Genomic DNA, 14,298 nt, shown 5'->3' with positions numbered 1-14,298 from the left:
ACTCATTCTGGTTACAGGCGATTCCGATTGCCTCAAACAGACTGGTCACATTTTGGCAGAAGCAGAGCCCATCTTGACGGGTGAAGAAGCTGGAAAAAGTTTGGTGACGCTTCCTCTGATCTGCGACTTGCACACTTTCATCCAACAAATTCCACTGCTTGAGCCTAGATGTCAAAAGCTCGGCATTGGACTTGGTGAGACCAAGATCTCTAATCAAGTCGTTGAGGTCTTTTTGGTTGGGGTAGTATGGGTTTCTCTCCTCAGCTCCACCTCTGAAATTGTCATCTGGATCTACAACGTCTTCCTCGCTCTCTGACTTGCTGCTCTCTTCTAAAGACGGCTGCTCTCTCTCCGGAGGAGTGGGTACGGGGAGCTCATGGCAGTGTGGCACCGGGGCGATGGATGAAGGAAGGTCCGGATACATGATAGCAGGTGCATTCTTGCCAGTCCGACGTTTGGAAGGGTCCACCATGCAGAAGTAGCAGTTGCTTGAGTGGTCAGTGGGTTCCCGCCAAATTCTTGGGATAGCGAACTTCATGGCTCTCTTTTCCCCTCTGTACCATCCTACAAAAATACATTTATTTCACCCATGACTAATGTGTAAGAGATTCTCGCAACATTTTTCATATATGATATATTTTTTCAATAACATTGAAAATTGTAAAACATTTTAAAATTAAAAATTTTTACAATTTTAAAAATTAACACATTTTATAACATAAAATTCCGAGCAACAATTGTCCGTCTTACCTCCAGAGATTTTTTTGCAGTGCTCGCAGGTGAAATGAGGTGCCCAGGGTTTGTCTTGATCCCCGACAGGCATGCCGAAATATGCCTTGTAGGCCTCACACATCTTAGCAGATGCTTCCACGGAGTACTTTTTCGCTCTTGTCTTGATAAATTGGCCGCAGACATAGCAAAATGCGTCTGCCGGATGATTGCAGCCTCTTGATGCCATCTCAGGAAAATGCAGATATGTATCCACTTAGACAGCTGGAACTAAACTGAACAGGTGGGCTTAAGGCCCCTGTATTTATACTACAATTTATATTACTGGAAAGTTCTAGAAATTTCTAGAAGTTACTCCAAGTTTACTCAGCACTGAATCTATCTGGAATGTTCTGGAAAACAGGTAAATTTCAAAATATCACTGTCCCGGTAACAAAAGCAAAGTTTGTGGGGAATAATAGCCATTTTCTATACTTTTGAGGCATAAGCAATTAGGAAATAACACTTACTACCCAGGAACCAAAAAAAAAAAAAAAATTCCTACCTGCATGGCAATGTGGCTGGAGCCGTGAGTTGAGTAAGTGATGATTAGTAAGGCTTTAGTCACAGGTGTATAAAAAGGGTAATCACAGTTATTTATGTTGGAGCCAATGCTGGTGATAAAAAGGTGAAGGACCGTGTTGCTGTGCTATGCTGTGCTGTGCTGTCCTGTCCTGTCCTGTGTTGTCCTGTATGTTCGTTTTTGTAGACCTTTTGTTTTAGCCACAGCACCTGTTTATTTGTTAATGTGTTTTGATGTGTCTGTTCTTTAAATATACATGTGCATTAGTGCTTAACCTCGGCTTCTTCCTTTTGAGTCTCTCTTCCTCTCAATAGCAACTTGGGCCGTGATGCTATAACTGTCACACTTGGTGTCTGAAGCGAGATAGCACCCCGGGAGACTCGGACAAGAACTGCAGGTTTATTAAATAAAAAAAAAATGGAAAAGGAAGCGTGGATGAGCAGCAGGGTATATTTATGGGGAGTGCCCATGGGCAGACCTCCTCTTCACGGAGGCCTACTTTGGGCAGGAGGTGGTTATGTGAGGAATGTCTCTGCCTGAAGGCTCTCCAAACGCCAAAGGTGGATTCCCCATCCTTCCCAGTGCTGTGGGAGAGCGGCTTTAGATGTCTTCCTCATTGCTCTCAAGGCCTCGGGTTGGTGTCTCGCCTGCGGGGAGTCAGGGCACTTTGTGGTCAATTGCCTCCTCCAAGAGCAGGAAAAACAGCTGACTGTCTTGCCGCTATTAGAGTGCCCAGCATCCCCACAGCCCGTGCTCAGTGCCGTCAGCCCTGAAGCTGGAGACCGGCATCTCTGACTTCTACAGGGGTGGGCTGCAAGCCCTCCCCAACTACCTCGATGACCAGGAATGGTGCCTCGCCTGTGGAGGACTCGGGCATTAAACGGTGTGCTGCCCCCTTCAAGGATCAAGAGAGACCAGTACGATCACTGCTAGAATGCTGTTCCTCCATAGTGCCCCGCACCGCTGCCAGCATTGCCACTACCAGCATTGTTACTGCCAGGGTGCCCTGCACCGCTGCCAGCGTGGCCATGGCTACAGTAGGAGGCAATGGGACCACCTTCACCACCGCCCCGACTAGCCTGCCCTCCAACCCACCTAGTGGAGTCCATACTGAGACCTCTGCCTGTGACCTAGAAGCTGTGAATTCCCATGTCTTCTCTACTTGCTAGTCAATTAGTACACTTAGGCTGCAGCTGTGTACTCACTCTCTTACAACGTCACCACTCTCCCGTGACTCTTGGTTTGAAAGGAAATAGCAATTGCACAGTGACAAAAGAGGTTGAACAGAATTATAAACACCTGCCTTACTCTGTCACTAGAGTGTACAGCCATCATAGGTTAAGCGGGATTACTGTCCTCTGAGAAATTTTTAATGGAAAGTCTATTCTCCAGAGTTTCGCGTAGAGTTATCTTGTGAGACTTGAAAAATCAGTAATATGGGCTGTGTTGGATTACAGAAGCACCTGCTAACAAGTGCTGTCTATAAACCATCTGTTGAAGTCTGCGAGAAGGGCCCTTTCCATTGTGACTGAAACTGATCTGCAAGAGAAGACATGTCAGGGATGGAATTTGGGTAATAAATAAATAATCTGTCAAATGAGGGACAGCCCATTTTCACAAAAGCTAAAACATTACTGGTATATCACTTTTTTTTCTGGGGAAAAAGTCAACTGTTTACTTAAGAGAAATATTTGTGCATGCAGTGAGAAGAGCAAAAGCAGGCAACATTCATTTTAATTTTAAATAAAATGGCCTACAAATAAATATTGCTTCACGTTTGCTCCGTGTATGACCTTGTTATTCCTCAAAATGTTTTCAAACCTTAAAAGTGAATTGTGTCTCTGGTCAATGTAGTGTATGCCCTAATGCTGGTGCCCAGCAAACCAGCAGTTACTGAATGTTTCGATAATTTTTTTATGTTGCTGGAACTTCCAACAGGTTTAGGCAATACCATAAACTTCTGCGTTCTTAAAACTGGTGCTGACTGTTTGATGGGGGTGTACCTCTTCTTTGTTGGGATGTTTGATGTGAAGTTCCGTGGGGAGTTCAATAAACATCTCTGGATGGAGAGTCTGCAGTGTCACGCTATAGGATTTTTAGCATTGCTGTCCTCGGAGGTCTCTTATGTTACTCACTTACCTGACTTTGTGAAAATAATATAAATCATGAAATAAGCTGTTTATCAAATGAACCTAGTTGGAGTCAATTGATACATTATTTAAGGGTTAAACTTAAAGATAATGACGACAAATCATACGAATTACAAAATAATAGCTACAAGTGTACGAAACATTCCATTCATTAAGCAAAGCGACGGTTCTGGCAGGGAACTCCCTTTAACCTTTGATCAGATCATGTAAATATCAAGCATATTTTAGGCGCTTCCAATACCAGATCAAATCGTCAATGGGTTTGCTAGTATCTTATGTGTCCTTCGCTAAACAATACGTGAAATCTGTAAGTAAAGGATGTATATCTTAGCTCAACCCATTATATCCCCTCTGTGCGGCAGAATTTACCTCCCCCTCCCCAGCCTCCACCTGCTTTTTGGCTTCGTCTAACGGGGAGGGCAGCTATCCTTCCCGTCCGCCCATGACTTCCCTACGGTCAGCCTCTCCACTTATCTGCAAGCTAATGTATAGGCAGGGGTACCTCGAAAGGCGAGACCAAAGAAAGGCCAAAGAATGTAGTGTAAAATATGTATAATGTAGCAGTGTTGCCTCGTCTATGTTTTAATAAATCTATCGCATGAGTTTTCTGACTGAACAAGGGTAACAATAGAAACTCGAGTGACATACAGCAGAATCCAATTTGTCTACTACAGCATTTATGAAAGATGTCAAATATTAAAAAATAATAATAATAATAAAAAAAAAAAACCTCTGTTATTCATATATTAAGTTCCACTTGGAGTGGTACTGTCCAGGTTGCTTAGTAAAATTACACTGCGTGTTTTTTTTTCCTTTTTTTTAATTAATATGGAAAATGAATTGAATGAATCCATAATCTTATAACATTTGCTGTGGCCAATGTTTAGTTCTCTGACGCCCTCTGCTGGATACCTATTTTCCTAGTGAAAAGTGCTATCCCTGCTTGATGTCGAGATTCCAGGTACAGTAACTGACTCTTTTTGAAGTGCTGTGCATTGGTTGGACAGACACCAGGATTGTGTAGCACAAATGCTTTTCATCACCACAAGGCATTTGTCTTGCAGTTGGAATCCTGTACGTCTCTGCTAAGTTTACTACCAATAACCACTGCAAACTGACCCTGTACTTTTAGAAATACAACAACCAATTGTCTGTTATTTCCCTGCCTGACAATAGTAGACTTGTACAGTGAATTGTGTCTTTTTGATGTGGAAAATATACTTTTCTCAGTTTCCCGCAGCTTACTCACAGGTGTAATCCAGTGCTAAGTTCAGTATGAAAGGCTATGTATGCTGTCACTGTAGCTGTTTTCAGGATGGTGATTTTTTGACTCATTAAATGGGAAACTGTATCAGTGACTTGACTTACTAAGATATTCAGCAGACACGGGTTTAGACTCATTCCCTACAGTCTTCTATGAGCCATGGGGGAATAAAGTGTATCTAGCTGCAACCAGCTGCTGTCAGCTCTGTGTGTGAAATTATATACAAGTGAAAAGGGTTACACTGTCTTAAGGTTCTGCAGTTTGCTCCAAATGTTCCCAAAGTTGTTGTGGGTCAGGGATTGGTGGTAAAGAATAGCGGGTAAGATTTATTAATTGGAGGCCAAAGTTAATCTATTTTAAACATCATACCGCAACAGTGGCACAGTCCTGCTCTCCTTCACAGTGGTGTTAAAGTCCAATTGTGACTTGGAGCTGAATGAAACTGAGCAGAAGACTCAACATTCTCAAACCTAATTCACAGTTTTTAGTGGTAAGAATACATTGTAATAATTAAAGTACATTTAAGATGTTTGTTAACTGCAGTTTTATAATTGGACAGTGCATGGGGAATATTATGTACTAATTATGCTCAGTATAAACTAGTGATTAACATGTGTCATGACACTCCAATTGGCAGATCTCAAACCATTAAGACCGAGTGTGGTAAAGTTAACTGACAAGCACACAGTTTACTGTACATGATTGTGAAACTTTGCCAAAGTCTGGGATTAATGGCCGTGTTCCAGTCCTAGACCACTAGCACTTATATGTTTTAAAGGTGTGCTTTGCCCCAACCTATAAGTCCTATATACTGTACTTAACATTATTGTCAATAATATTGTATAGCCTAGACAGGCTACCTGTACACATACATCTTTTTAATTAGCCTAACATTATTTCGGTACTACATTTTAAGTGCGCAACATATAACAAATATACGGATACGTCATCAGAAATAGTCAAATTGTGAAGCTCCCAAAAAGCTAGTCAATGTTTCCAAATGCAAAGAAAGCAAGAAAGAAAGAAATATTGCAATAGCCCCTAATACTAAACAGAATAACCTTCAATTGGTTATGATCCAACCTGCAAAACAAGACCGTACATCCCTTTCCATGTAACATTCTTATAGTAGGAAAATTAATGTAGCTGCCAGCTACAAACATGAGGCCTTGCTTTGTGAGTGGGGGGTTAGCATGAACAAAACAAACTATTCAGAAATGCTGCTCAACTAATTAATTTGATTCATCATTTTTAAATCCATAAACATGTTGCATAATCAATGTAAAAAGCACGTAAAAAATAAATCATTTTACAAAGTGAATGATTACAAAAATATAAATAACTGGAAATGCTGAGTTTTCATTTAATGTACTGCGATTTATGTGTACTGAGCTCCAGACAAATTAATACCGCGATTACAGGGGGTGGGTTGCTCGACCTATCAGAACTATGCTCTGTTATTCATTTGGACTTGCGATTACAGGGAAAACCCAGTGACTCTGGGTTTGGAAACGAGGTAAATAACCCAAGGCAAGATGGTCAGCAGCTGGAGCGAGAGACCGGGACAAGCAAGCACGGCTGCGGAAGACAGCGGCTATTAAATAAAACAAAAATAATTGTTACGTACTCGAGGGGACATGTGTAGTTAGCTGGGGGAAACCTGGCAAAGCCAGCGTGGAGTGATGGAATAAGAGAGCCTAGCTTGGAGACCCGAGCTGAGCGGTTTAGTGGTGGTGGGAGAACGCTGCATAAGCAGCACCTTTTGTTTGTAGTTTTGTTACTGTGTTTTATTTTCCTTTTTTCTTTTGCCTTTTGTTTTCCCCTTGCAATCTGACCTGCTTAATCCCTGCATCCACCTTAGGAAATGTGAGGATTTGTCTTGTTCCTCAGCCTTTTCGTAGCGAGGTTCTCAGGCTAGCCAATGATGTTCCATTTTCTCGGGCGTGAAAAAGATGGAGGAGAGAATCTTGGCAAGATTTTATTTCCGGGATTTTATTTTCTCATGTAGGTATACATAGGGAGATTCTGATTGATCAGGGGACAGCCTTTATGTCCCAATGCATTCAACAACTTTGGGGGTCCCTCAAAATATGTTCCATCGGGTATCGGTTTGTGATCCACAATGTGATGAGCTTGTGGAACAGTTTGATAAGACTAAAACAAAGGAAACAAAGAATGGGTCAAATTCTTCCTTATCTTCTCTTTGCTATCTGAGACGTACCACAGGCATCAACAGGCTTTTCACCCTTTGAGCTCCTGTGGGAGACAACCCTGGGGTATTCGATTCATAAAGGAAGGTAGGGAAGCAAACCAAAGCCGAGCAGAGACTATAGTAAAGCATGTGCCTGGAGTTGGTCGGTCGGTCATTTTGAGAAGATAAAGCTGGAGGCAACGCAGCATACTCGGGAGCAACAATATAATAAAAATGCTTGCATCAGGACTTTCCAACCTGGGGAGCAAGTGCTAGTACTCCTCCCCTCGTCGGAACGTAAGTGGTTTATGAAATGTTGCATTAACTCTGGCCCTCCTGTGGGCCTGGAGGCACAATGATCAGGGTCAGTTTCTCCTCACCCACAATGGACCCTACTGGTCAGGTGCTCAAGGGGACTCTTTGTCCACCAGGGGCCAATAACTTGCTGACACCCGTTCTTAAGCTCCAGGAAGTAAAAAGGGAATTGGTTTGGTTGACAGATAGGAGTAAATCACTGACCTTCAGAAGTGCTGCAATGAGGAAACTTACTGTAATTGGACATCACAAAATGCAGAATAAAGAAGTGTCAAATAATTGGGCACTCCAAGTATGCGATATACAACACATTTTGTCGGCTTCTCGGGCTGAATCCATCGTATTCTAGATTACAATTGTGTTATTAGAATTACATGTGGGTTGTGTACTGGTTTGTGAATGGTACACACACAATACGGTAGTACATTAAACAAAATTATAAAACACTTGGATAGATGTAAAGTAGCACACCCTATTGACCAAACACATGGCAGTTGCATCTCAAAAAGGAATCATCATTTCAGCACATAAATGCCTCAGAAGACAAAGAAAGTGTGAATATGCCAATACATTTATTACAAGGTTAAGTGACTTGCTCAGAGTCACACAGTGAGTCGGTCACTGGCAGAGGTGGGATTTGAACCACTGGACCGCACTGTGTCCTTGTCAACATCAGGGGCGTAGCGTACATTGAGGCAGCAGAGGCACATTTGAAAAAATAAAAAGTACAAAAATATATCTAAAGATTTATTTATTTTAAATAAATGTGCCCACCTTATTTAAGTAGTTAACAGTGTGCAGGAATGTAGCATTGATAAATGAACATACAGACAAAGGTAATCCAGGTGCAATGTTATTTATTTTTATAATCCAAAGTCAGAGAATGAGAAGCAGGCAATACAGCGCCGTTTATTGCACCGTTTTAATCCACAGGTTGTTCCCGAAATAGTCCCGATCTTGCACACCCACACATAATGCAAAACACAAGTCTCCACAGTGAGTGCTAAAGTGCTTGTTGTGTGAATACAGTTATTTGTAAAACAAAAGTGCAGTGTAGTCCAGGTTTGTGCTGGCCTCTGACAGCTCCAGATTGTGTTAGCTCCTGAAATAACAGTATATCTAAACGACAAAACAAACACGTTTCCTTCCGGTTCAGCTTAACCATAACAAGACACAAATCACTTCTCTATGCCCCCTTTTGTATTGTCAATCATGACCCCTTGGTTAACTAGTGCACCCACCTCTCCAATCTTACCCCTTCCAGGTCCAGGATTTAGTATATTGTAGCCCCGCCCCCTTTCTAGATAACTTCCTTCTAACCCCGGGAATCAATTGCCTGGTCATCCAGTCCAGGGCTCTCTGTTCCCTTTAAACAGCACCCTCACACGTCAGGAGAGTGATTTATCACCAAGAATAATTCCGGCTCTGGTCACAGAGAGGCTTAATTTATAGGTTTATATCAGACCTGTCAACTCTCCCTTATTTGCTGGGACTCCTGTTTTTTGGACCCTTCCAAACTACTGTTTAACCCCTTTGTCAGCAAACCCAAATACACACATATGGTTGTGCGGGATTCAATTATTCACTCGAATCCCAGCACATGAACTAATTTGTGCAACCCTGTGCTCACATACTATTAAACTGACCCTGCACTTTGCACTAATGCTTTTACCAGATGACATTCCAGTCAAGTCTGTTCCTTTTGGGTAGGGGGTCTTAGAAACCAAACAATCATGTACTGACCAACAGGTTTGTCTTGACCCAATTCAAGAATTTAGCACCCCATTTAAAAAGCACAAATCAAATTGCGCTCCTTGTTAAGGTAAGCTTTGTCCCTCTCCAAGCCATTTGGTGTCACATACTGGAGTGTACCACATTAGTGTATGCTACCATCTTGTTTATAGGCTTCTCACTGGAGTAATTTTAGTACTTGTGGAAAAGACTGGTATATGAAGTGGCCAGAAACAGTCATGTCATTGTTTCATATGAATCTCAGAAACAGCCAAGACAGATGACAAAACACCAGTGCCACATGTATTCCACCTGAATATGCCCACGCAAGATCACATTGTATATCAATCCCTCCCCCCCCCCACCCACTTCCAAACAAACAGTGGCATGCAAAGGTGTTATACTTGTGTATAAATAGAATCCTGCAAGAGAGTGTCAGAGGACTTCTGTCTGCCCTCAATCCAAAGCCCTGTCCCACAGCAGGGACAGCCCAGAAGTAGCAGCAGCTACAGTTGCCATTGTCCAGCACCACGATGGCCCTATTAAAGCAAAATCTCTACATATACTGCACAGCAGTTTATTGGCCCTTGGTCACGGCTGCTACGCCATGTTAGATGCAATATACATCAATTGCAGCCTAGGTAATGTAGTATTTGGATAAACACAAGTGAACCCTTAGGGCACTACTGAATTGCACAGCAAATGGCAATGTACCAGCGCCTTTACTGGCACCAGCAGAAGAGGTCTCGAGTGCTCAAAAAACAATGCAGCTGTCACTTCAGGGTATTAAACCTCAGTTTACTGCAAACAGCAAATCCAACATGTTGGATAAATCGGCATCTCTAATCCTACTTAGATATGTGACCCCCCTCTATTTGGTGGAGGAATTGAAATTAAGAAAACCCACAAACCACTACAGAATTAACACAAGATAAAGGTTTATTCAAGTTAGAGACTGCTTCTCTAGGACCTGACAATTTGCAAGCCAATCCATTTGAGGAAGAGCATTATAACAGATACCAGGACCAGCAAACCAAGCAGCCACAGGAGACCATGGAAGTGCGTCCAGTGCTTCTCTGCAAGAGGAAGCAAAAGTTAGTGGCAAAGCAACTGTGAGCAAGGGAGGAATACAATGAAGCTTCAGTTCTGGCTTTGGCCCAGGGCCAGAACTGAGCAACACCACATGAAAAAGGCTAGTACTGCTTCAATGCAGAAGATCTCAAATCACTTGCCCGTTTGTTCATGGGGCACAATCTCATCCAAAGTGAAGGTTCCTTCGCTGACAGCAATGAAGCCAGCATGACCAGGAGCAGCTCGCTTGTCTACGTTTGATTTCCCAGGACAGGGCTTTCCTGCACAGCGCCCTCCAGCAGATCTTGATGTGGGAACAGGCATCTCTGTGGAAGGAGAAAAATATCAAGTGCCCAAAATTTAACCAAGGGAGCAGGACTTAAATACTTCAGGGGGGACTCCTTCTCAGAAACCAAGTCCAAATAGTGCTTTTCAGGACCATACCTCTTCCATCAAAGCATCCTTCATTGCAAACACGACGTTCCGGGGAACACACTTCGGTTGAACACATGAAATAGATCTAAAAAGAAAGTAAATGGAGTTAGGAGCAGCTGTAGATCTGCTTTGGTCTAATATACCATTTATGACTAGGCATTTGGAAGCAAGCTTGAGTCTATACAATTGGACCACTATTAAACTCACTTCCTCATCCAAACGCTGCTTGGTCTTGTAGTCCAGGAACTGGAAGATTTCTATTTCAAAGCGTCGAGTGTGCTTGGATACAGGCATGTTATTGTATTTGACATGGAGGCCAGCAGCACTGCTGTAATCCAGGATGTTTGGACAACTGTGGGGTAGAAATTCAGAAGGGAGTCCTACAGCTGCCAACTAGGAGGCTTGAAGTGCATGGTAGCCATATTGTAATGCTTCTAGCAGCTGCAACAGTCTAGCTTGCAAAGATTTAATTTAGATGTTTGCAGCCAGTCACCTAACCAGTTGCTGAACTGGTTAATGGTCACATCTGGCAGTTGCTGCTGGACAAATCCCTGGCATGTTGCTTTTGTCCAGACAAAGGGAGACAAATCAGGATACTCACCCTTCATAGATGATCACCCAGGCAGCTTGAGAGGACCGGGGATAGGCGATGCAGTAGTGGACCAGCAGAACTACACTGGGGTTAGGAGGGTTCACAAGCTGCACTTCCAGATACACCTTGCTTCCAAGCAAGACGCTCAGGGGCAGATGGGACTGTGGGTAGAAGCTGGTGTAGCTGGCATCTGCAAGAGAGGTGCATCATTGGTAACACACCAGCCATTGAAAGAGGAAATTGAGCCAGTCAAATCTAGCAGTCATTACCAGACATGATGCCAAACCAGACCAAATGGGAGAAGTTACGCATCATGTTCAATTACCGGTGGCAATCCTTAACCTAACCCCAAGCCAGCCAAAAGCCAAGGCTGCTGATGGAGGCGATGGGTTCACCACCAAGTAACCCATGCTGGCCAAGTTTCCTTTAGAATAGCGACATTCCACATGGAAACTGTAGTGCAGAGAGGAGACAGTGAAGACAAAGAATCCATTTAGTTACCAGTTGGCACAGATATTCCAGTCAATGACAAAACCATAAAGGCTTTAACTCCGATCATGGGGTCCCCACCCACTACACCCAGCAAAGTATGCTGAAAGAGGGTTAAGCAGCTGCCTGTTCGGGAGCTCGTAGCGTAGGCTTTCCTGACAGCTTCGGCGCACCTGAGCCACCCGCAGACCTTTACCGATAAGGGCCATCTCTGGTAATTTGTCCATACATCTGCTGGATCCCCCGAACCAAACCACGAACTTCAGCAAGATAGATTGTAGTCTCCGCCACAGTCTACAGAATAAAAAATGATTACAAAGTGAGAACACTGAAGCAGTTGAGGATTGTAATCAACCTGGCCAGCCCAAAACCAGTGGCATTCCAGTAGATTAGCACCCCAACACCCCCCTTAGACATATGGCTGTAAAAAGCATTGCAGCCTAGAAGTCCTAGTACTAACCCAAACCCCAGGAGGAGTGAACTTACAAAGACACGTGTCCCACAGCCAGTCACAGGAAATTTGAAGACCGCAAAGTCTGGAGTGCAGATTACAGGGACACATGAATGGTTTCCTGCAATTACTAGACTGCTCGGATCAATTTCTGGCTTGGTTGAGGTGCGGTATACGGAGAATACAAAATGCCCATCTGCAGTGCACGCTGAAAAGCAGGAAGCAAAGAAACCATTAATGCAAAATAATGAAGCCATTTACCTGAAGGACCAGTCCCCTGTACAGTAAGGGTGGAAATCAGGTCAATTATCTCCTCCACCCTCAAAGTTTTCCTATACAAGCTGTTCAAAGTTACTCTGGATAGCTCATTAGATGAGCAGTGCTATATCAAGTGTAAAACCAAGCCATACCATCCAAAGGATAGTAACAGTGGGAAGTTGTTGCATCCACACAACATCCATTGGCCACACACCATTGTGGATCAGCATTAGGTGGACCACAAGCCAACTGCTGACTTCTTGGTATCTTGCACCCTGCAAGAGAGTAAACTTCAATGTTATAGGTTGTACAGGGAAGACCCTGTAGTTTAGGTGTTAATATCTTGTGTAGGGGCACATTGTATTCAATACAAAGCAACATGATGCAGCAACAGCATTGGCAGACAAGCAACACCAGACTTGAGCACTCTGGTATTTTGTGTCCAGTGAACAAACACTCACCCACATGTGGTACTAGACCAGGAACAGGACATTTGGCCTGTATATCTCCTCGCTCTCCAGTAAAAGTTGTGTAGAGGTCTCTCAGGATATAGAAGTTGTTCTAGAAGTGGAAAGAGAGTTGGTCATTCTTGACAGGATTTTGATCACCAATACAAATGGGGAAATCACAGCTGCAATTGCCCTCAGCTTACCAAGATCTTGACATGACAGGCCTTGTAAGGAGCAGTCAAGATGTTCTTGCCATTTTCCCTCACCAAATTGTAGCCACAAGTCTTGGGAGCACTGGAAACAGCTACCAAGTTACTGGATTCATCTATAACAAATGCAACATTTAGAGCAGGTTTCCCCCCAGCTTACAGCACCCACATTACCCAGTAGCATTACCACTCACCCATTAATTGAACATCTTCTAGAAGTCCCTCAGGAAGCTCCACTGTCATGCAAGTACCACTGCAGAGGACAGAAACCCCAAAGTGAGGGAGCGGTGATCTTGTTGGTAAAGCTGCACTAGTTGGACATTTCATCTGCACCGGTATCCTTTTCCCAGTAAGGGTTACATATACTAGGGTCAGGACATAATTCCCATTCTGGAAGAGAATCAAGGGAGGAGAGAGAGAGCACAAGTGAGGGTATTTACATGCATAGGAAGTTTAAAAGCAACAGTACAGAAAGCTAAAAATATTTACCAGCATCTTGACATCACAGGCTGTGTAAGGGGCTGTGAAGATGTTCTTTCCTCTCCCATGCACCAAGCTGTAGCCACACTTTCTGCTATCATCTTGGACAGTTACCAGAGTGTTGGATTTATCTGCAAAAGGCAAGCTTGCCATGAGATTGGGGTTTCCAGGGTTATCCTCATTGTCAAGCAATTTGGGTGGGAAGTTATCTGGGACAAGGCACAACTTACCCATCAGGGCTAAGTGTTCAATTGGTCCTTCAGGCAACTCCATTGTCATGGTGGAGGGTTTGCAGACAGTGGGTATTGTTGGTTTTCTAGTAGTGGTTGTAGAGGAAGGCGTTTTTGTGGGTGCTAGAGCACCAGTTGGGCACTTCATCTGAACATAAGCTTGTTGTCCAGAAGTTGTGTAGCGGAGGGTCAGGATGTAGTGCTCATTCTAGAACAAGGAGGAAGTTGGCTTGATCAAAAAGTATAACCAGGAAACAAGCAAATTGCAGGTAGTTCACTCACACAGTGATCATGTCAGCAGGTGTCACAAATGGCATGCTTTGAAACAACTAGAAAATCTACTAGGCACACTTCAGAACTATGAAGCCCAGTGTTTTTGTAACAATGCCTTCCACCGTTGTCCCCACTTCAGTGGGAGAACTTACCTGGACTAGTTTCAAAACTAGTCTGTTTACATTCCAAGCCTGCAGTGTTCTGATGAAGTTTCAGGATGGAGCAGCGCCTTGCTAGTTCAAAACAATACTGCCACCGAGCTGCATTTTAATATTACTACCACATCCAATTACTTGAAATTTCTATGGATTTCATTTACTCCCATTTCCCGGAAAAGGAGTTGTCAAGAAATGGCAAGTTACCAATCTGCCTGTGCTCCATTCTCCAAAACACATCCTTTTTGTTTTTAAAAAAAGAGA

At 43.3% G+C, this 14,298-nt stretch overlaps 1 protein-coding gene and 1 long non-coding RNA gene across 2 annotated transcripts; both read right to left on the bottom strand.

The window, feature by feature from the left end:
• Positions 1–9,863: 9,863 nt before the first annotated feature.
• LOC121312090 (zona pellucida sperm-binding protein 1-like) lies at positions 9,864–11,355 on the bottom strand. Its single transcript, XM_041244106.1, has 6 exons — positions 11,349–11,355; positions 11,050–11,230; positions 10,656–10,800; positions 10,458–10,533; positions 10,175–10,339; positions 9,864–10,018 (listed from the first exon to the last, which is right to left on the bottom strand). Exons 1-6 carry the CDS (start codon positions 11,353–11,355, stop codon positions 9,906–9,908), a joined length of 687 nt encoding a protein of 228 aa, XP_041100040.1. The 3' UTR covers positions 9,864–9,905.
• Positions 11,356–11,383: 28 nt separating this feature from the next.
• Positions 11,384–12,166, bottom strand: LOC121312091. Its single transcript, XR_005949681.1, has 3 exons — positions 12,016–12,166; positions 11,726–11,823; positions 11,384–11,493 (listed from the first exon to the last, which is right to left on the bottom strand). It is a non-coding gene; the product is annotated as an uncharacterized LOC121312091 (long non-coding RNA).
• Between the last annotated feature and the right edge of the window lie 2,132 nt (positions 12,167–14,298).

Source organism: Polyodon spathula, unplaced genomic scaffold, assembly GCF_017654505.1.
Source record: "Polyodon spathula isolate WHYD16114869_AA unplaced genomic scaffold, ASM1765450v1 scaffolds_3532, whole genome shotgun sequence".
Classification (NCBI taxonomy): domain Eukaryota; kingdom Metazoa; phylum Chordata; class Actinopteri; order Acipenseriformes; family Polyodontidae; genus Polyodon; species Polyodon spathula.
This window is presented reverse-complemented; position numbering and strand designations above follow the sequence as displayed.

Bases quoted from the DNA above. Each gene is read 5' to 3' on its own strand.
- LOC121312090 (XM_041244106.1), bottom strand. The intron at 10,534-10,655 runs GTGAGTTTAATA...CTTTCTTTTTAG, and splicing joins AGCAGCGTTTGGATGAGGAA to ATCTATTTCATGTGTTCAAC. The intron at 10,019-10,174 runs GCAAGTGATTTG...TTCCTCTTGCAG, and splicing joins TGTGCCCCATGAACAAACGG to AGAAGCACTGGACGCACTTC.